Consider the following 22,415-nt stretch of genomic DNA (forward strand, 5'->3'; position numbering starts at 1 on the left):
AGAAGGCCCTCCAGGTTTCTATTTCTTTAATGTGTGCGTGGGCTCAGCTCTCTCCTAGTGCTCTTTTACGATCCTGTCTCCACCCAGTATCTTCCCTTTTAATGCTTCCCCTGATTTTTCCCTTTCTCCCAGGCCTCTGGAAACTTGCTGTCATCGCAAAGTTAATGCACGTCCTGTCCTTGGCTCAAATTGGCCTACACCCTAATGTGAAAAGAATAGGTCACACCACAGAGGAATGAAAGCAGTGTTGTTCATCTTTTTTTAAGATCAGCTTTTTGATGTCTCCCTTATGCAGGCTGTTGACTCGAACCAGCTCTCCTGCAGGGACCAAAGGCCAAACCCTCTGGTAGCATGGTACCACCACTGACAACACAGCCATAGAGCCCAGGGCAAACGGCAGCGCAACTGCCCGTGAGCTGCGGCAGCACTGTGTTATTATCCCTGTCTGATATATGGGTAAGAGGAGACAGACAAGCCACATGTTTTCAGAAGGGACCTTTAATTATGTCTCCTTTTGGCACCTAGTTTTAGACAACAAACAAAAATGCCTGTGGGTATCTGTCCACCTTCCTCAACTCCTCCCTCAACCCCCAATAAAAAAAGCCTCCCTTTCAGTGGATGTAGGAACAGAAAAGTGAAATTACTAGTTTGAAAATAAAGATTATTTAATTTATTTGAAAATTGTATGATATATTTGTCTCTGCGAATGGAGCATTGATTTGAGAAATCCAGGTGGTACTAAGAAATGTCTAAAGGAACTTCCCATTTTGGGGGGAATCATCCTGAGCCCTTCTGCTGTGTATGGTATGTTGAGACTTAAAATATTCTTCTGTCTCATGATGAGGTCAAATCAACAATTTCAGGACCAGCAGCGGGAAGTTCTGTTTTTTCTTAAACAAGCCAAAATGATCTGGGAAAAATAGACAGACATCTGGATTTGAAGACTAGCCTTATTTCCAAAAGTTCACCTGATTTTTTCAGTTTGTCTGATACTAATGAAGTAAGTAGTAATATGTATACTAGTAAGCAGTAATTTTGGCTTGGCCTCTTACGTACATGTGAAACAATACAGCTACAACGCCACAACAGATACTGATTTGCATTTTTTTCCACAGAAAACCAGACACAGAGAGTGAAAGACAAGATAGTCCCTATCAGAACAACAAAACATTTAATGATCACTCTTAACCTCTAGACTGTTGTCCTCCTCTTTCATTTTGGTTGGAGTCGCTGCTCCCGGTGCCTCAGCCTAGGGGTTTGCACTGGATTTTTTAATTTCTCTGAGTGAACCATAGGCTACTTGGCCAAGCCAGGTGTTCCTCTCAGTTTGAGCAGAAACACCACCCTGCACTGCAGAAGCCCTTCCTCCTGGAAACGTCAAATGTCTCCAACAAAAGCAATCAACAATTTTTAATAAAAAAAAAACATTTATTTGGAATATTCTTAATATTCACTCTTCATGATTGAAGGGAGTCATGAAGAGTGGGAGAAACTGGGTGTTGCAGAAGTTAGGAAGACAGGAAGGTGTTTGAATCACCAGAAGAATTAGCAGTTCTCCCATTTAGTCAGGTAAATAGGGGCATTTTCCAGTGGATACTGCTTTTAGCTCTTAATTCACCTGCACCTTGAGCAGATAGTTGGGAGGACAAAACCCAGTGACAAAATGAAGCACATGGATAACAAAAGCCTTAGAGCCAAAACCAGAAAAGGCTATTGCACAAAGCCAGTAAAATGAAGCGCAAAGCTCTAATTATCTTAATATTGGATAGTGACGTTGTTATTCTCTGTTAGGAGCAGAAATAGCCCTTGGCCACAGGTCATAGTTCATTGGTATTTCAGAAAACAGGGGTGCTAGCACAGTGCTGTCCCTGTACAAAACATCCCAGTAATGAAATGAAATAAGATTTGTGATAAATCAGATGAATACCTGTTCATACAAGTGAGCAGCAAGTTGGCTGGTGGGTAGAGCTTACGGGGCCCCTCCAGCCCCAGCACATGGCAGTGCTTCTGCAGAGGGTTGGCTGTGCAAATGGGGGGTGTCCCTGCACTTACGGAGTCGCTGGCAACTCCAGTTTATTACTTATTTACAGTGCCAAAGTGGAATAAATTGAATTGAGTGCACTATCACTGTTCTGGATGTATAATGGAATCATACTTTGACTTCAGAGGAACCACTTAAGATTTATCCTAGTATAAGTAAGGGAGGAACTGACCAGCTCCTCTCTATGCAGCGCACCAGCACCAAAAAGAGCCTATGCTAGTTAGTGTGCTACAGCTGCTCTCCAAAGGGAGCAGATCTATTAACTGAATAAGTGGGCAGTCATATATGCCCTTCAGCAACCTGAACGGTGCTGTAATTCTCTAATTTCTAAATCGCACATTGCACCATCCAGGGAAATAGTAGGGTTAGAATTGTTTTCATTCCTAACATGAAATATAGGATTTTTCACACACTCATATTTTCTCTCTCAGTACCTATGCCACTACGAGTAATAGGAAAATTAATAAACAGTTTATGGCTAAAAGAGAGAAATAAAAGGAGGATCAGAGCTGATGAAATAAGCTCAGTAAATCAATATAATCAGGAGATATTGATCAGTGGAACACAAAATGCTTTCGTTGCCTTCAAAATCAATATTGAAGGGAAAAAAACAGATGTACACAAACATATACACTCAGTTTGGCTACTAAACACTTCACAGAGAAAATTCAGAGTTTTTTTAACCATTTTAGGGCCTTTCCTTTCCTTTCCTTTCCTTTCCTTTCCTTTCCTTTTCTTTTTCTTTTTCTTTTTCTTTTTCTTTAGGGCTATCCTATCACTTCAGAAAACTAGGTAACAATAACCCTGAAGATTCTGGCAGTTAGTATAGACTTTCAATTTGTGTATTAAAGCAACTTGCCTCTACTCTGCTTTTGTTCTGCTCTGATATTCTCATTTCAAGAGAAGGATTTTCAGCTTGCATAAACTGGGCCTGCTCCTACATTTTTAACTCCTTTCTCTTGCAGATCATAAGGAAGGATAGAAAAGGAACAAAAAATATATATTAAAGATTTTCTATATTCCAAACTAGGCTTTTTTATTTGTTTTAAAGAGTTTTAAAAAGAAATTGAAGCTTGTTGTCCTTCAAAAAAAGAGTAAAATTATGATGATTTAGTAAAAAAAAAAAAAAAAAAAGTGAAATAATCATTTTTTTCCTTAATATTAATGCCACTTTGGCCTCAGACTAGTCAGTGAGGAAAGTATTTCTGGTACCTGTCAAAAAGGAATTTCAAGTTCTCTGATGTATCTGAGAATTTTTACAGTGCTCTTCTTTTGGACGTTCCTTCTTTAATCAGTACTTCAGGCCCACAACAGTGGTGCAAAATCCTGGCGTGTCTTGCTGGCATTCAGAAATCTGCATTTCAGAATGAAATTATTCCTTTCTGGAATGAGAAATAAGCTCTTCTTCTGGTCTTAATTTTACAGTACAGTGAAATCACATTAATTCTTACAAGTACTGAAGCCTCTTGCTCTTTGCAAAAAAACTTGCTTCAATTTTCATCACAGACTGAGAATAGATCCTACTCAGCAATCAGCAAATCTAAAAGTATTTTTGAAACAGTAAGACAAAATTGTGTTTAATACAGCTTATTAGTATTTTTATTTTTCTGTAATGGCTAGAAGCCCTAATCACAGGTTAAGGCCTCTAGTGTGAAGTGTTGTTCAAACAGACAAAAACTCTGAGCTTTTCTCAAACAGTTTAAAAACCTATGTAATAGAACAAAAAGCAACAGATTGAAAAGCACAAAACTCTAGTGTTAGTTTTCATCATTGTGCACTTGTTTGAAAAGATATTAAGCATTTAGCGGAGAGTGACACTGAAAGGTTTGGAAATTAGGAGATGTGATCAGGTCTAGGTTCTTAATACTAAATGATAAATGATAGATAATATAGGGTAGAATGGGATATGCTTTGAAAGGTGAAAAGGAGAAATAAAAAGTGTCAGAAAGGGAATGTATAGAGCTGAGAATACAGTTCAAATGAGAAACCACAAAGATAAGAAATGCTTTGCATACCGCCTTTGTTAACTATGAACAGGGCAAAATCAGAGAAAAACTGAATCAAAATCGAGGATGCTGAGTCTGATTGAGAGTTTTAGCTATGTGGAGGATAGAAGAGGTTGTAGCTTAGCGAAACTATGAAGTAAGTCTATTAAGAGTTGCGAGCTGGGATTACTTAGCTTGGAGAAGAGAAGGCTCAAGGGGGATCTTACCAATATGTATAAACGTTAGATAGGAGGGTGTAAAGAAGACAGAGCCAGACTCTTCTCAGTGGTGCCCCGTGACAGGACCAGAGGCAATGGCACAAACTAATACAGAGGAAACTTCATCTGAACCTGAGAAAACACTTCACTATGAGGGTGGCCAAACAGCTGGAATAGGCTGCCCATAGAGGTTGTGGAGTCTCCATCCTCGAAGATATTCAAAACTCAGCTGACCGTGGTCCCAGGCAAACTGTTCTAGATGACCTTGCTTGAGCTAGGAGTTGGACTAGATGATCTCCAGACGTCCCTTCTGACCCCAAACATTCTGTGATTCTGTGAAAAAACTCAAAGTAACAAGAATATGAAACTTAGAGAGAAGTCCGTGTTCAGTATCATTATGAAGTTTCTTTATTTGCTTCTTAACACTTTACAAAGGCTTGCAACCACCCCCACCCACAGTTCTCCTAGCTATGAACAGATTGCTGACTCTCTGACTTTTAACTAGATTTAATACTATAAAATCTTTAAATAGGCAGTAGTTGCCATAAGATCTTGTCTGTTTGCCTCCCTGAAGATTATCTGGGAGTTACGTGCAACCTCACCTTTCCTATTAGTTCTTTGTTCCTTTTCCTTGGTGTTTAAGGACCACCCGGTAAAACAAGCGTGAGGAAATGCTGTTGCCACTGACATCAATAGAAGTTTAGGACCTTGACTTCAGTAGATTCAGCTCAGTTTCCCTCCTTGTTTTTACTGTAACGAAGTTTGTCTGCCTGAGATCACTCTATGAGCTTTTTAAGACTTTTACTGACTGTGAGTCAGTGATGAGAATAAACATCCTTCCTTGCATCCTCAGATATTTGTGGTATTAAGTAGTCAATATCTGGGGTCTGAAGTCCTAGGCTTTGACCACGTACTTTTGCAGCTGTCCTATTATGCTTGCAGTCCTCATGGATGATGCTCACCTGACTGTAGATGCCCACATCAATATCTAGACTAACATTAGACTGCAGTACAGTTAATGCCTCATTGCAACCCTAAAGTAGCTCCTGAATTAGGTCAGATGATTGCTCCTTATAAGTGCCCATTTCTCTCCATAGCTATAAAGTCAGTCTAAGCTGATATTTCCCTTATAGACATCTGAAGTCATGTGAGATGAGTTCCACCCTACAGGATCGGTCTTCGGTAATTAGAAATCTTCTCCAAAGGCGAGAAAAGGCTGCAGAAAATCGAAAGCAATTAGAATATTTTGAATCTTTGCTTTCATTCACATGCCCCTTTTCATTGAGCTCTAACGTTTCTATGAGCAAGTCATCCCTCCCTCTTAAGGATGAAGAGCACAAGGTAACTGGAGGTGCTGTTCACTTCAAGTCACCATGTCGGTCAGTGATGGAGTCAAGAACAGAGTCCACAGCACCTGAATCCCAGCTCAGCACTCTGTTATTAGGGAACACTATCTAATTAGCAGATTTATTCAACGTGATAGGTATCTCCATCAAACATACATAATGATGCAAATACCTTGCATCACCAGCATGTTGTCAAGTGGCTGTATATGGCTCTGTGGACCATGAAAAAAGAGCAAGGGATAAGGGATGATCAAACAGCAGTAGCATTGATTGCTGTGTGATCACCAGAGGGGAAATGTTTTTAATCAAAGAGAGAGATCTCAGGATATTCCCAGTCTGAGTGGGGCCTGATCTAACCTGCAGGGTTACATACGCTTTTAAATGTTTTAACACGCTTGCATGTATTTTGACTGTTATTATCATCACATTTTCTACAACAGAAAGTCTCTTGCTGCATCCCTCTTTCCTTGATATGTGTCTTTTCCCAGTAAAATTTTAAAATTTCTTCATAGTTTTCACTGTGTTTTTCATTTATTTGTCCATCGCTCATGTTTCTATAAGGCCTCTTGTTCCCTTCTACCTCTCTACTCTTTTTTTCCCAAAGCAAATATGCAGTTTCCTGTCTGTATTCTTACTCTGCTCATTGGAATAGAGCATTTCTGGCCTTGCTGTCTCAATTAGTCACACCTCTCCCCTTCTAAAGCCCTTCCATCCTTCTTCCTCTTTCTTTCTCTGCCTTTATTGGAAGTTTCTTTCCTTCACCTCCCCACCTGTCACTCACTCCAGGTCAGGTGCATCACTCCACATGCTCTCACACCCGACACTATATACACTTGTATGCATGTTTGTTCTCTCTCACAAGCAAGTCACCAACTTCTGACATACTGTCTGCCACGACCCCTACTTGGACCCCCCCCACTGATCTTGCAGATCCTCCTATAAGCCCTTATCCACCCTTCTGACACAGCGCTCCTGCCCTCACACCCCTAATGTCTACTCTGCTCAATTCACTGAAAGGATTTTCTATAATAGCCCAGGAGCAGAGAGCTGCTAGTATTGAGGGACAGCTCTTTCCAGTGCTTTTGCATCTAACAAGTCATCCAAAAGTGGCAGAGAACCTGTGTTTCTGGCCTAACGGCTATGGTGGTTTCGTCAGGGAGCAGGATCCATTTCCCCACTGCAAGAGTATCACCAGCCTGTGGGCTCTTGCTCATGGAGCCCAGAGCCATGCTCCCAGCCTCCCATACGGGCTGAAGGCGGTGCACTTTGGAGCAAAGCTGGGGCGGGATTTTAACAGCCAAAAACCCACCTTGCAGAAGGCAACTTCACACCATCTGCCTTGCTTTGCTATTCCCCTGTCTCGTGCCTCGGTCTCATTTTCTGCAAGTACACGGTGGTCCCGTTTGCACACTTGCACTCCTGCCATTGCTCACCTCTGCTGTCCTGTGAAATTGTGCATAACTGAAATGGTGGAGGCAGTAAAAAGGACTCCGCTGATCCAATCTTTGTGTCCTGCGGGGCTGAGGCATTGACCACTGGAACACTGCCTTAAAAAAATCAATAACGCAGGGTGACACGCAACCCTCGCACTGGCCAACCAGTGATGATTTGGGGTATTTCCTCATTCGCTGGAGAGAAACAACTGCTTGCGTAATAAAATCCATTGCTTGAGAACATTTTTGTACCTCTCTCCAACTGGCACATTCAAGGAAAGGGGAAATAAAAAGCTTGAAGCCAGCTGTGGGAAACTCTGAAGCCAGGAGGCCATTTTAGCCCCGTGTAGAAGGTAAGCAAAGTTATTTACTTACTTCTCTCAGCATTACAAAACAAAACTTTCTAAGATGCTAGTGAAAGATTAGAAGCTTGCTCTAGATGCCCTGTTTAAATTCAGCTTTGCCTGCTGAAGTTACACAGCATTTTGAGTGCTTCTGGTAACCTGGAATGTTTTCCTAAGCTGTAATAACATGATCAGATCCTCTGATGTAAACAGATAGCAGAGTTGTGTTGATTTTGGTGGTAGAGGCTCTCATTAGATCTAGTGGTTGATGTTGAGGTAAATTCTCCTTGCAATTTGAAGCGATATTGAGATAGGTAAGAGAAAACGGGCCAGATTCTCCACCGGTGCAGATCAGTGCTCTTCCAGTCAAATCAGCGCTGTATTCCTTTGCACCAGGTAAGAATTAAGCCCTCTGGCTATACATGAAAGTTGCAGAAGAGAATTTGTAACTTATCTATAAGATCTCACTTTTATAGAAGGAGGTGAGGTTGTGCCTTTCTTTTTTTTTTTTTTTTTTTTTTTTTTTTTTTTTTTGCTTCTCTCTGTGAGGGAAATAGGTGAGGCTGGGCGGACAAAAATCAGTATAAAAATGCTTTGCTCCAAAGTGCAAATGCTTTGACCATTTGGAAGGAAGACATGTAAAATATGTGTTCTTTCCATTTCCCTCCATCCCCTCCCCACTTCATCCTTCATTTTCACATTGTCAGGCTACTTAGATTTGTATCTTTTTGACCCGAAGCTTTTTTTTTTCTAGATGCTTACAAAATGCCCTGTCCATTTTTGAGCAACATACAAACATAAGGTACTAACCATAAAACAAGACATACCTATGTTAAAATCACCTTTTTGAAATAGTTTAATCCCAGCTAACTTGTTTTAAAACTGAATTGCAATATATAATTGATTGTAAAGTGCTCAGAGGATAAGGCGTATAAGCACCATGCTCTTATTAAATTTGTAGCAGCAGAAGACAATGCAAATTTTTCTCTGCAGAAATGCAGGCTCAGAAGAAGTCCCTGGCAACCTCAGCTACCTCACAGCAATATACAGCATCCCTTTAAATCTTTCAGTTTTCCCTCTCAGTTGCACAGGTCTGAGGACACTGGCCTGTCTTCATGCCTTTCCTCACCATTTTGTTGTCCTCATGCTACCAGCGTAGCCGGTTGCAGCCTCTCTCTGGCTTTCTCAAATATCTTCATACCATCTTTCTCTTGAGCCTTTATGCTTGGGGAACCCATGCTGGATTATTTTGGCTACTCCTAGCCTGCTTAATACCTTCTCAACACCAATATCTGCCTCAAAATTTCAAGATTAGCCAATGCACATGAGTAAATTGACAGGTATTTCAGTGTTTACTGCCTTCGTTACCACAAAAACTACTTGTATGTAGCAAGCGAAGGTGTGCGTGCATGCATGGGAGCGTGTGTGCGGGTATAACACAGGTGTGCACGTTGTTCGCCTTCCTTTTTTTACATTTTGCAGCCTGTGGGTAGGAGAGCAAAGTCATCTTTGCCACAAAGTGTCAGTTTTCTTTGAGGATGGAAACCTGCAGTTGATATTTTGTATTTTTATGCAATGCAAGCCTCCAGCTGGAGTGAAGTTGTGATAAAACTGATAATAAAGAAGCTGTGATCAGTTTGTGCTATAAAGTTAATGCCAAGGTGAAAGCTCAAGAATCTCAGTACCAAGAGTCTGAAATTTTTAATCTTTTGTGGAGAAATATTTGTGGCTCCACTTTTGCATTGACCAGCCTTTTCTCCTCTGGCAATGTGGATACTCTGTGAGCTGGGATTGCTCAGTCTGGTGAAGGGGGATCTCATAGCAGCCTGCACCAAATTGGAAGAGAAGTGACAAAGGTGATGGAGCAAAATTCTCCTCTGTACTGGCATAAGATATAACAAGGAGCAACAGTTACATTCACAGCTTTGGAGGTTCAGGTTGGACATTAGGAAAGACTTCTTCACCAAGGGGTTAGGGCAGCCCAGCATTAGGTGACCCTGAGAAGTGATAGTATTTATATCCTTGAGGGCTTTTAAGGCTCAGCTACACAAAACCATGGCTGATGCAGTGACCTGGTGTTGGTGGTTGGCCTGTTTTCAGCAGGAAGTTGGACTGGCGACATGCAGAGATCTCCTCCAGCCAAAGTCTCTGATTCCTTGATTTCAAAAGAAAAACCCAACCACTGTGACATAAAAAGCTGCTGTTTTTCCCATTATGCCAGATCTCTGAAAAGGAGGTGGAATGGCTCTGTGACTCAGTGAGTCCCAGCAATGACCTATCCTTAACAAATAGCCACAAGATTAACCATGTTTCCACTCTTTGGGATACTTTAGCATGGATGATAAACAGTCTCACAACTCGCAGTCTTATTTACTCCTATCTACAGGATTGGCACAGCACAGAAAACAGCAATGAAAGCTGCTTCAGTTCTTGCTGGCAATATGACCTCAACTGAAGCAGGGCAAATGCAGCTGGTAAGGGACCAGAAGAGGCACTCCAGCCTGCCCTGCTCCCAAAGCAGGACTGACTCTTTCTAGAGCACTCCTGACAGACGGTTGCTGCTGTTAAACACCTTCAGTGGTGGAGATTTCAAATCAGCTTCCCAAAACAGTCATTCCAGACAACCTGGAACATTCACCTCCCTGTCTACCTAGGCTTTAGCCCTACCATGAAGTCTGCCAGCCTATGTATCAGTTTGTGCAGCCACAGTGATCCTCCAAATGGCAGAGACAATTAACAATTGTCAATTAACAATTAATTGTCCATTAACAATTGAAATAAAACTATCAGCTTGTTCCATACCAACACATTTACTCCTGACAATTTAAAATAAATCCAATTAAATAATCCAATTTTTAATAATTTCATTTTAAGTAAAGGCTCTGGAGGGAACAGGCTCTGTAGAAGAATATTATCTATGTAAGTCTTAACTGGAACATTTCTTGCTTAAAAAACAAGTTCTTTCATTAAAGAAGAAAACTGCTGAAATCTCATGCCTCATGTGTTGCAGCAACCCAAACCTTCTTATGTCTTTTCTCAACAGTGAGCCATCATGTGCACAGCAAAGTGTTCAAAGTGCATTGGGATCACCCTGTTCCCACTGGCTACATGTGCTATAGTCTCCAATCTTCTCCTGTACTTCCCCAACGGACAAGTTCTGCAGCTGAGTGAGATAACTGACCTGGTCTGGTTTTTCCATGGCATTTTGGGAGCTGGGATACTGGTAAGACAGAAGTGTTGTTCTTGTTGCTTGTGTTTGTTAACACTAAGGGCTAGGAAAACCTCCTTTAATTTAGCAAAAAATCATAGCAATGGCTTTGCATAAGTTTTGGAATACCTTAACTGGAAGGTAGTATATAGGACTAAGAAAGGGCATTCATGACCATTCAAGTCCTTAATCACAAGAATACAATCTATTTCTGAAAATGAATGCCAGGACTGCAAGTCAGAGAGAAGCAGTCAGGCTGGCTTTTCAGTGTGGAGAAGAGTAATTTGGGTACTCAAGTCTTAGTGAGTCAAAGCAGAGCTGAAGTCCCAAGTTCAGCTTGAGGTGGTGAGCTTTCACTACTGCTAGATCTCCCTTGCTACTCCTCTAACTGATTTTATTCTCATATATTTCACAAAGAGCACAAAAGATAAAGCTGAAACTTGTTTCAGCAGCTGTTCATTAAAAACAACCAACAGTCAATGAATATGGAGTTGCAAATGGCTTAAATCCCAAATGCTGCCTGTGTTCCTCTGTGTTCACATCATTTTGGATTTGATTTGGGTTTTATTTACTGTTCTGTAACCAGTTCTATTCCACTGTCCAGGAAGGATTATTTTTATGTGACTATCCATAACCAGAATGGAATATGTTCTGGAACACTGATTTTCCTAATTCATTAGAAAGACTTCTCCCTTTACGCTCTTTCAAACATCCAAACCAAGTGCAGATAAAAAGCCAAGCAAAAGTAACACGGCCAGCTGCATATGATAAATAATGGCTGTAATACAGCCTAGACAGATGGTAAATTGGCACTAAGGTGGCTACCTGCATGTCAATTAACTGAACGCTTAAGAACAACTATTTTACAAAAAAAAAAAAAAAAAAAAAAAAAAAAAAAAAAAACTCACTCTCAGTCAGACTCTGATGCAGTTATTGCTTTTGTCTGTAGGAAAACTAACAATGGACGTGGTTCAGACTTGTATTTCCCAAAGCAGAAACATTATATAAGATCATTCAATAAATTTTTCACCACCAGAAGCTTGTCTTCTTTTAGCTAACGCTTGGGCCTATTACTCATGCTGAGCTTTAACGTAAGCATGAGTGTATGGAGGAAGCCTCAAAGAAGAAGTGGAACTACATGAGGCACCTGTGGAAAAATCATATCACTGCAAGCCCAGGAGTCATTGGCTTTCCATGAAAGGAAAGACAGATGTTAAGCACAAGAGCATCATAGGCTCATTCAGAACATGACTTCTTTTAAGGGTTGCCAGTGGCCAGTGCTGTGTACATCAAAAATGAGAACAGCAAGTGAGAGGGGAGGAAAAATTTACATTGATCTTCAAAACACAGATGGCAGCACTAGGGAGTAACTATTGATTACAATAATTACACAAACAATGCTGTTGAGTGCTGTTGTTTTGCAGAAAACAGCATGACAGATGCCCACAGGTGAAGAGCAGGGGGAAGGAAAGAAGCATCAGCTCCATTTTCCAGGGTGGAGGAAATGAAGACTGGCAGAGAAATAACCCAGGGGTGAGGAGTGCTCCACAGCATACTGAGAAGTCCTGTCCCCATCCTGAGCTCAGGCCATATCCTGACTCCCCAGCAAGGACAGACTGGGCTTCAGCCCATTCCCTGTGCACCCAGGTACTTCTCCAGGGAAAGTCAGGGCTAGAAGAGAAAGTCATTGCAGCAGGTCATTTGACTTTAGCACCTTTCCTGCAAACAAGGAAGCCCCCCGGAGCCAGGACTGAGGGAAACTTCATATCAAACATCCTTGCTTTGCTCTGTCATCCAGAAAATCTGCCTCAAAGTAGGAGCTGAACCAGTAGACTGATACCTCAGTTAGCAGAGCAGCCTTAAGCTGTGCAGCTGGCCCTGCTCTTTCCTCCTCCTCCTCCACTGCTTTTCTAGTGTAATTTTATATAATTTGAAAATTCTCAGTTTGCTTACTGCAGAAATTCAGAGTGTAAAGAGAGGAAGGCTGCTCCATGTGTCAGAGTAATGTCTTTCCTGGTGGAAAATCCTGGGAAATGCCTGTATGAGCCACACGTCCTCATTTTACTGACAACAACCAAATCAAGCAAATTCTCATTCCAGTACCAAAAAGTAGTCATTTATAACTGGGCACAGTAAAAAAAAGAAAGCTGCCAAGCAAATCCTTCATCCCAAGCCAGGCTAATAAATGGAAGAAAAGTGCTCGCTGCTTAGGCAGGAAATCTCCAAGGAAGAAAAATGGCCCTGGAGGAAAGGGAGTGTTGATTTGATGGGCATTAGCTCTCATTCTGAGCGCTAGGCAGTGACTCTGGGCTGAGGCTGCCTTGTCGACCACCTAAGAATATTTAAGAATTGACTTCTTTCCAGGAAGAAGAATGCCTTTTTAAGCCCAGTATTCCAGATCTGCTGTCCTCTAAGCATGGTCCAGGGACCACTGAGGACTTCAGAAGCTGCTCCTAAGCATGGCCATGCATGCATGCATGCATGAAAGGTAACTAAGAAGAGCAGATCCACTGGAAAATGTTTAGGGATCTGAAAATCCAAACAGTTTTCCTAACACTGTTCTACACAGTTTGACATGGATAGTCATATTGTACATGTACAACGTACATTCCCTGTGCTTCATTCGTCATGGACATCCTGTTCATCCTGCCCTAAAAGTCCATCTCTCCAAAACCTAGTCAGGCTGTTTTTACAAACTCTGTTAATAGCAGAGCATTATACCTGCCTTTTTCTTTTTCTTTTTCTTTTTCTTTCTTTTTCTTTTTCTTTTCCTTTTCCTTTTTCCTTTTCCTTTTCTTTTCCTTTTCCTTTTCCTTTTCCTTTTCCTTTTCTTTTTCTTTTTCTTTTTCTTTTTCTTTTTCTTTTTCTTTTTCTTTTTCTTTTTCTTTTTCTTTTTCTTTTTCTTTTTCTTTTTTTCTTTTTCTTTTTCTTTTTCTTTTTCTTCCCCCCCCTTCTTCTTTCCTTAACTGTATAGGGATCATTTGCTACTTTGTCACTTTTTTCTTGTGTTGCTCCGTGAGATGTCTAGATGTTGTTTACACAAACAGGGGTAGACAGAAGCAAAGCAGCAGAACTGCCCTGGCTGCGTGGCTAGACCCAGAAAATCTTTCTTTCCCTATAGCTATGAAACTAAATGCAGTCTTTCCACTCCAGCACGGCTGTGTGGGGTGACGTTATATCCTAAGACACAGAAGATTGCTGACTCCATTATTTCAGTCCAGCTCCACCTGCAAATTACCATGGTGAAAACTGATGTGAATTGAGAATTCGCTGTTGAGTGAGCACCGTTTTGTAGGTTTTCCAGAAGTTTATCACAAAAGACTGAAATCGGGTATGTTTCAGAAAGTTTAATTTTCAAATTCTAATCTGGAGCAGGATGTTTATAAACAATTCTTATTCCAGTAGTTCATTAAACTTCTTTAGAGTCTGTTAAAGTGAGAGTTGAGTGGGAAAGGTTTTCTTTGTCTCATGGAAATTTACACTATTTCAGAAAAAAAAATATTTCCATTCAGTATGATGATGAAATCAAAACTTTATTTTTTTTCCATAGAATACAAAAATACCATTCCAGAGTAGGCAATATCTCAATGATTAAAATACTCAGCTGAGACATAGGAACACAGCTAAGGCTCAAGCCTTTACTATGCCTTATTCAAACAAGACATTTGAATGGCAATCTCCAAGCCCCAGCGTCCTGATAACTAGCCTGCTTCCTACAGAGAGGGTATTTTGAGCTCTTCTATCAGAGCTGACCTGCTATGGCCAGGAGAAGAGTCTGAACTTACACTGCAGCGTTTAGGGCACTCATGTAGCAAGTGGAAGACTAAGATTCAAATTCCAGACCAGAATAGAGACATGAAAGTTGGCCTCCCACTTCCATAGCCCTAACAGCAAATCTATTAGCTACACTGAAGTAGGAGGAAATCTTGTCCAAGCAGAAATTCCATTTTGTCAAAATTAACGTATATGTTTCTGGAGGGGGGGAATAAGCAGCAGTATAGCTTCAACAATCAGAATTATTACATGAGAAATTTGCCAGCCAGCTCCAGCTGTAATCCCAAACTTCTCTCGAACTTGCTTCTTTCTGCAAGCACCAACATCTAAGTCTGTATAAATCACAAAGAAGCAGGAGGTGATTTAGATTTGAGTTACACGATGCCCCAGCTCCTAGACCTTAAAAAAATATTTAAAAATATTGCATACAAATTTGGCTTGTGCTTTTCTTACAGGTTATGTTACCAGCATTTATGATGCTGGGAGCAGGCGGAGCAGGATGTTGCGCTAACAGATGCGGGGTAAGTGGATATTTATGTGTTGAAACGTCACTATAGAGTTTGCACAATAGCTCTTAAATGGCTGCTTAGCAGGTGGAAACGTACAATGATAAACCATTACACCAGCATCAACAGCCAAGTCAGGAAAATGCGGAAGTAGAGCTTGATCTACAGCGTCCCTGGGCTCGGGCTAAGAAATCGGTTAGCAAGCAGGAATGTTACAATATTGCAGCTACTGATATAAGGGAAATTATACATAGCCAGGACAGATACGTGCTCCTTTAGCCATGGTCCTGAAGGATGAAGGGGACAAAGCTGCTTTACTTTACTCCCCACAAAGTAAAACACTGTTCCAGTGTCTTCCTGCCCAAGGAGGGCAGGAAGTCAAGCTGGCTGCCCATTTCTTCTGCTTTCATCTTGTCCTGTGTTCTCCATACCATTCTGTGGCAATTCAGTTTTCCACCGATTCATTCTTCCTTACCTTTGAACGGACAGGTACATCAGCTGTCTCATTGGCCACCACCATGGGGTGCTGAAACTGAGCTCCCTGAGTGCCAAAAGCCTGAGCTGCTTCAGCGGGCACAGAGAGCAAGCACCGTCTTACTGCAGCTGGTCCCAGGCTCGGGTGCTCTGTAGACTGAACCTGCAGAAGGCTTTGACCCATCGCACACATTTGCCCAAGGGTTATGTGCGTAAGAGGTGCAAATGCAATTTGGGCTCTCTGTCATGCAAACAAAGACCAGAGAGAATTTTCCCCTTAATAATTAAGACTATTATAAAGCAACATGCTATACAGACATCTCAATTAATTTTCAAGCCCTGGGCACAGCCTACTATGTGGCCATCCTCATTAACAAGAATAAATCAAATTAGAAGGCTTTTCTAATCTGCAGACTTCCCAGAAACAGTCTGTAACTAGATTCCATACAATAAAGCATTTCTCTTCTGTACTTTTCAATTAATATTTAGTTTGATCCATGAGATCTTTGCCTCTTAAAGTTGTTTGACTTCAGTTAATTCATTATTAATAATACCAAATTACATTCTTCGTTAGCATGCCAACAGGCACATCACAGGGGACATGCTGTGACAGTGGTTTCACCAAACATGACGTGCACAGCGGGGAGGATTTACTAAAGATGGTCAAGGAGTCCTGTTGCAGAGCTGGAATGTGAGCCTCAACGCCTTGCATCCAAAGCCTTAGCCAGCTGCTTCTCCTGATTTTGAGTAATACAGAAAACCGTGATCAAAAATCACAGTACTGTGTAGTACTGTGGATGCTCACGTGCTCTGCAGAATAGGCTAAGTCACAAGGGGAAATTCAGCTGAACAAGACTCGGTTGTAATGCAATGTCTAGGGTCTCCCTCCACAGTCCTCCATCTCAACTCTAAATATTACACTGGTCCTTGCAGTTTAAATCTGAGCCAAGAGTCAAACTACCCCAGACAGATTGGATTGGTTGCCATATCTGGCTTCCTCCATCTGCTGACTCCGCCAATAGCACGCTGCTGGTTGGCAGCCTACATCTGTAAACTGCCATCTGCTATTCTTCTTCCTGGCCTCCATCCTTGAGCTGTTCAAGGTCAGGGTGGAAAGGGTGTAGTTCTAAAAGTCATCTATGGCTTAAACAGAGTGTGGTTCAATGTAGAGATGAGAAGGAGGCATGAACAAAGAGTGAGTAACTGTGAACAGTGTTAAAAACAATAGTCCTGCATGCTCAGCCCCTGGGAAAGAGTGACTTCCGAGCATGGAAAAAGAGGTGAGTTTTGCAGGGAGATATGAAGGTCAATGTGTTTCTTCAGAGGAAGAAACCTCAGGGAAACTTCACTTGACAGATAGTTGGAGGAACAGAGCAAAGACCCACAGCAGGGTTGCTCAGCCTTCCTGACTGTATGAGCTGTAAGTCCAAGCCTGAGTATGATGTGAGCCAGCAGACGCTGGAGAGCCAGAGCTCTGCAACTGGTTCAAACATGCACAATGGCAACAGTTTTCCAAGGGTGTCAGATCTCCTTGCAAGGTGGATCTAAGATGGACCTGAAGCCAGATCCAGGCTCTTGGTGGTTTATCTGTCAGCCCCACCCCCACACAACCCTTCTGGCAGGGAAATAGCCCATACTGGAACTATTAAGGAGTTAGCATGGTCCAAAAACTAGTCTGGCTGTCCTTCTGCTTTGAGAGCCTGAATATAAAAAACTCGATTTACAGAGAACACTCATCATTGGTTTTCATGGTGAGTTTGGAAACAAGACTAAAGAACCAATATTAATCAGAATTATTATTCAGTCAGAACACAACTATGTTCCTCAGGGTAGGGACTATCCTGCTATATTTTGTGCAATTCCTAATTTAATAGATCCAGACTTCGTCATAGCCTTTACATGCTGCCAAAGTATCAACAATAAAAGTAATAACAATCACAGTATTTCTCATCCCTTTATTCATCTTATTGAGTTGTGCAGTTCACAATGGGTTTTTTACATTCTAATTATGCAGTACATATTGAGTAACTTTTTCCATTAATCCATTTTAAATTGTTGCCTTCAAACATCCCTAGATGCCTTCTTGTTCTTACATTATGGAGTAATGATTTTGGAAAGTAACAGATTTAGAAAGCTTCATGTCCTTCAGCTTAGCATGTACATATCAGAAAGCATCCACTGCATAGGTACAATACGGAAAAAAGCCCCATAAATGTATAGCTTATGTCATTACATCAGCAAATGTATTCTACTACTTCCTTCTAAGCCTTCCTTAAGAGTTAGTGGCAGAACAAGAATAGCCTTAGCAGATTTCCAGACAAGCAAAGCTAGGTAAGCAAAGATATCTAGATAACCAGAGAGGATTTTAATTCATCAAAAACATCTCCAGAGAAAGAAACACGGAAGAAAAAGATCTTGATGAAACAAGAACTAGGGCAAGAAAGACTAGTGAAGAGCAGTACAAGCTGGGACAAGAGTAACTTGTTAACTCTTTGAACCGAAGCTGCTGGTTCAAATGCTCCAAGAATGAATGTTGAACATCCTCATCAACTCAACAGAGACAAACCAATTGCATAAAGGATAAATCAGGGAAAACATTAAAAGAGAATCATCAAAGAGAATGATCAGCAAAAACTTCGCAAGCAGTACAGAACAAGTCAACATCATGGGAAGCTGGTGATTACAACAAACTCAAGCATCCTAGCTTAGACTTCATTTCCAACTGAAGCCACAAGTGAAGCAATCAAAATAAAATAAAATAAAATTAAGGAACAAATGAAGATGATGCAACTATGGAAAATACTGAAATGCTGAAGTGAGGAGACAATAAAATTGTTGGATTTCCATAGAATATGAGGCAAGCCTCCAGGTTTGCAAAAAGTAAAAATAATGGAGAAATGCCATTGTGTGTCTAGAAAATGACTGGGAAAGGCAATCTAAAAGCTACAGTACAATTATATGCATGGTAAAGGAAATATGTGAGATGAAGCTAACTGTACAGTCGATAGCTTTCAAATCAGAAAAACGTGTTAAAGAATAATTATCAAAGATAACACTGACTAGTACTAACCACTATCACAAAACTAGGAGACCACTTAAATTTTTCTATTATAATTGACTTTGGGACACCCTGTACTGCTATGTTGTGCTAAAAGAAATCATCAGTGTAATTAAGATCCTTATATCAAGCTGCAGAATGCACAACTGAGGTAAGTGAGAAAACAGATGGGGAGAGATTGGTTCAGCATAGATAGGAGTTTCAAAGTATTAGTCACTTGCTTTTGGTGATCTTATTTTGAGAGACAGTGCATCAGTTACAACCCAGGCACTATGGATCAGGACAATATACTGAATTACCTACATTTTGCTGACAATGAAGCTCTGTTAAGAGGCAACTCAGCCAACATGCACATAAAGACTGAAAGAGTGTCTAGCTTTGCAAAAAAAAGACAGAATTATTAATCATTTATGATGAAATAAATCTCATGAGAAATCCCAGCAGCTTCTAACTCAAGTATTACTTTAGAACTGAAAGAACACACAAAGTGAGTCAATTTGCACACTGGTAACATGTAAGGGTATACAAAAGGCAGTAATTTCATCCAGCTGGCAAGTTGGAAACTGTATTCATCAGCTAAAACTTGTTAGGGTGTTGAATAGACCTGTTCAAGACTAGGTCTCAAACAGCCAGCATGGATGCTGGATATTTCCATTTGTCACTGTAATGCAGCAGGGTTGCTACCTTCTTTCTGGACTGTTAGATTTCACCAATATTTGCTGGCAACAGAAAAAATGTAAGGCCTGAAGTAGTTGGTTTCAAACCCAAGCCCTGGATGGGAATGTTTCTCATGTGCTTCTTCAAATGTGTCTCTGCCCCAGCTCCCCATGCCCTGATTCCTAGGCAGCCGTGCTGCCTCTCCTCTAGCCCAGGTCTCTTCCACAAGTTACTTCTTCTTGGCAGAGTTGTGCACAATCGCAAGGAGGAACAAGATTAGTGGGTAACCTTTCCCAGGTATAACCCTGGTAGCACCAAGCTGAAAAACCTTGTTTCTAAATGTAGGCAGTAACAAAATACATCCTATCCATTGAAAGAAAACTACACCAAAAGAGCAAAACTGAAGTGTCTGTGCGGGTGGCCGATGTGAGACATGTAGGTACATCATCTATAATTCAAAATCACTGCTTGCTTGTTGCCACGTTCAGTACAATTAGATTTCTTAGCATGAGTAGTGGTAATATCATTTCGTGCTGTTGAAAAGTAAAGGAAAGCAGCAACTGAAAGGCTCTGTTGTGTTCTTCACCGACTGTCAGAAACAACTAATGCATTTTCTATTGCTTTCACACCTGGTTCGGTAATTGATTGCCTTTTGGTTTCTGTTGGTAGAGAAGTGCCATTGGCTGAAGAGCTGGAAATGCCAATGCACCCAAATATAAACCACATCAAGCCAAGATGGGTTGGCTTCATATCGGCTTTTTGCAAGAAGGCCCATGAGATTTTTTTTGTAATTAATGAGTTAAATACGAAACCGAGTAAGCCCTGTGCCTACTCACTTTTAATGGAAGAACAGATACAGGTTGGAATCTTTCAACTCCCAGGACAGCTGCACCAATCAGAAGTCAACTACTTATTATCCCCATGAATATATTGCTGCTATTAATTTCTGCATGTAGTAGGAAACAGAAAAAAATCAGTTTCCTTCTCATTCAGCATAAACCTTCCATCCTACTCAGTGCATCTGTGAATATAATGTTGAAGGTTAATTTTCATCTCTTTCAGATGCTGCTGTCCGTGATTCTGGCTGTGCTGGGATTTGCAGGAGGAGTGTACTGTGTGGTCATCTCCTCACTGGGGCTGATTGGTGGACCTCTGTGCAACACAGGTGATGGAGAGTACATTTACCCTTTCAGGAATGACACACTGGAGTGAGTATGATTTACGGACTCTTCCAACTTTATGTTGTGAAACCTCCCTACACACATTTTTTATAGAAAATTTGGATTTTTTCAAAGCGAACAGATGCCCCACCCTGGTTAAGCTTGAATTCACATTTCTCCGATCTAGCATGCTCCAGCCGGTCATCTTGACCAAGGGCTCATCTTTTGTCCAGTTGCCTGTTTGCTCTATTGTACTTGTCAACACCCTTTGTGAAAGTTGCACCACGCTTTTGAAAGACTGCTGAGTTGTGAGCTGTGACTCCCATCAGAGTCAAAGGAATTATTTGATAACTACGTCACAGCAGTCTGTAAAATCATACTGAACTGAAACTTCTGAAGAGCAAAGCAAAAATCATCTCTAACTCTTTAAAGTTAGCACTGGGAACCACTCTTTTCATGCCAGAGCTGGAAACCATGTATGGACTGAGCTGAGATACGATGGCAGAAATGGAGAATATGGAGACCCATTTTCAAGCCATTAGGGACCTTTCCCTTCAGTAATTAATGCTGTCATAGAACGTAAGGGGAGCTCTTGTTTACGCAGCAAAGTGCAGGTCTGGCTCTCCTCCCCAGTCATCAGCTGCACTGTTGCAAAGTGGATTCTTAAAGAGAATCACCAGCTTTTACCAGTTATAGTAGAACCTGAGACTTACTTCACATCATGCAAATGAGCTCCAAAAATGTAATGTCAGAAAAGGCAAAGCCTCTTTATAATGGCATGCAAGTCAAAGCCTTTTCGTATTTTTGTTTTCTAATATATTGCCTGTCACTTTATCACAGAGACAATTATTTGTTCAATCAGACAACATGGAGCACTTGCAAAGAGCCTGCAAACATCATCCTTTGGAATATTGTCCTTTTCTCTATTCTCCTGGCAATCGGTGTGATTGAAGTTGTCCTTTGTTTTATTCAAGTCATCAATGGACTTATTGGCTTCATATGCGGCACATGCATGAGAAAACGAAAGGTTGGTATGCAGCAAAAGGTATCAGGGTGCTTACATTCTTACCACTTTTTCAGACTGTTTGAGAGTGGTAAATGGTCGAGCAGATCTACACAACCCCTGAACGAACTCATCTGGGGAGCTGAGGCAGCACATGCATTTGCGCACAGCCCTCTCTCCATGCCATGGTGGTCAGGGACAATTCAGTCCTCAGATGTTTTAGAAGAGCAGTGTGCTATGCTGGACTGACACACTCAGTTACATGGCTGTGTTCCTACTCAAGAAGCCTTTTGGATAAATGATGCCCCAGCATTTGTAAATTACAGACATGAATTTGAGGGATTTTTTTTAACAGTTAACAATAGTAGAAAATGTAATTTTCCAAAATAACAGAAAACCTTTGTACAGTTTGATTTATCACCGCTGCTTTCTTTACTGTTTATTTTCATTGAACAAGATATCTGCAGTATCTTGTCTGATACCCATCTGGCCTATTAATTAATCATCTTTCATTCTTTGCCTTTCAGATGAATATTTCTGGAATGTGACTGACTTCCAAGACAAGCCCCGAGCTGCAGTTTCGCATACAATAAGAATCATGCGTTGTGCTCTATTTATCTGGGGGGAGGACAAAGAAACCCCCAAATGTTCAGGATCTTTGGGGGGGAGGGGTAAAATGGATTATTTAATAAAGAGATCAAGATGGAAAAGTTAGATTATTTAGGATCTGAGATTCCAAATTTTCTTCTGACTAAATACTCTTGCTTAATCCCTGGCACACTATGTGTGCTGCCCCAAGCACCCTGCTTGGGTATAAAACACAACGATTCTCAGATAAAAGTTCACTACTTGCCCTGTGGTGCCTATGGGAAACTGAACCATTGTTAATATATGCATTTATCAGCTGCACTAAACTGGTGCTCTCTGGCTGGTTGTAAATAGCTTCTGGTCCCCCCAATATCTAGGCTTGATCTCACCTGTTTGTTCCCATTAACTTGCTAGCTGGGCACTCAGACTTAAATTAGGATCTGCAAAGAATATATTGAGCTGCCTTTGCAACACTGCAAGGGCAACTGAAGGAAAAAGTTTTCTACTTCCCTTAGTGAGCCTGGAGCCCAAAGCCCTTGTGCTTATTCTGTAGTTTGTTGTCGTATTTGACAGAGTCCAAAACACATCAAAACCAGCTTTCCAGGAGCATCTGATAGATG

At 41.1% G+C, this 22,415-nt stretch overlaps 1 protein-coding gene across 1 annotated transcript; it reads left to right on the forward strand.

The window, feature by feature from the left end:
- The first annotated feature begins 10,419 nt into the window (after positions 1 to 10,419).
- On the forward strand, positions 10,420 to 21,456 carry LOC134145296 (transmembrane 4 L6 family member 1-like). The gene is made up of 4 exons (XM_062584703.1): positions 10,420 to 10,590; positions 14,805 to 14,870; positions 20,107 to 20,252; positions 21,045 to 21,456. The coding sequence occupies exons 1-4, from the start codon at positions 10,420 to 10,422 to the stop codon at positions 21,454 to 21,456; spliced, it is 795 nt and encodes a 264-aa protein (XP_062440687.1).
- The last annotated feature ends 959 nt before the right edge of the window (positions 21,457 to 22,415 follow it).

The sequence above is a fragment of the Rhea pennata genome, chromosome 1 (genome assembly GCF_028389875.1).
Source record: "Rhea pennata isolate bPtePen1 chromosome 1, bPtePen1.pri, whole genome shotgun sequence".
Taxonomy (NCBI): domain Eukaryota; kingdom Metazoa; phylum Chordata; class Aves; order Rheiformes; family Rheidae; genus Rhea; species Rhea pennata.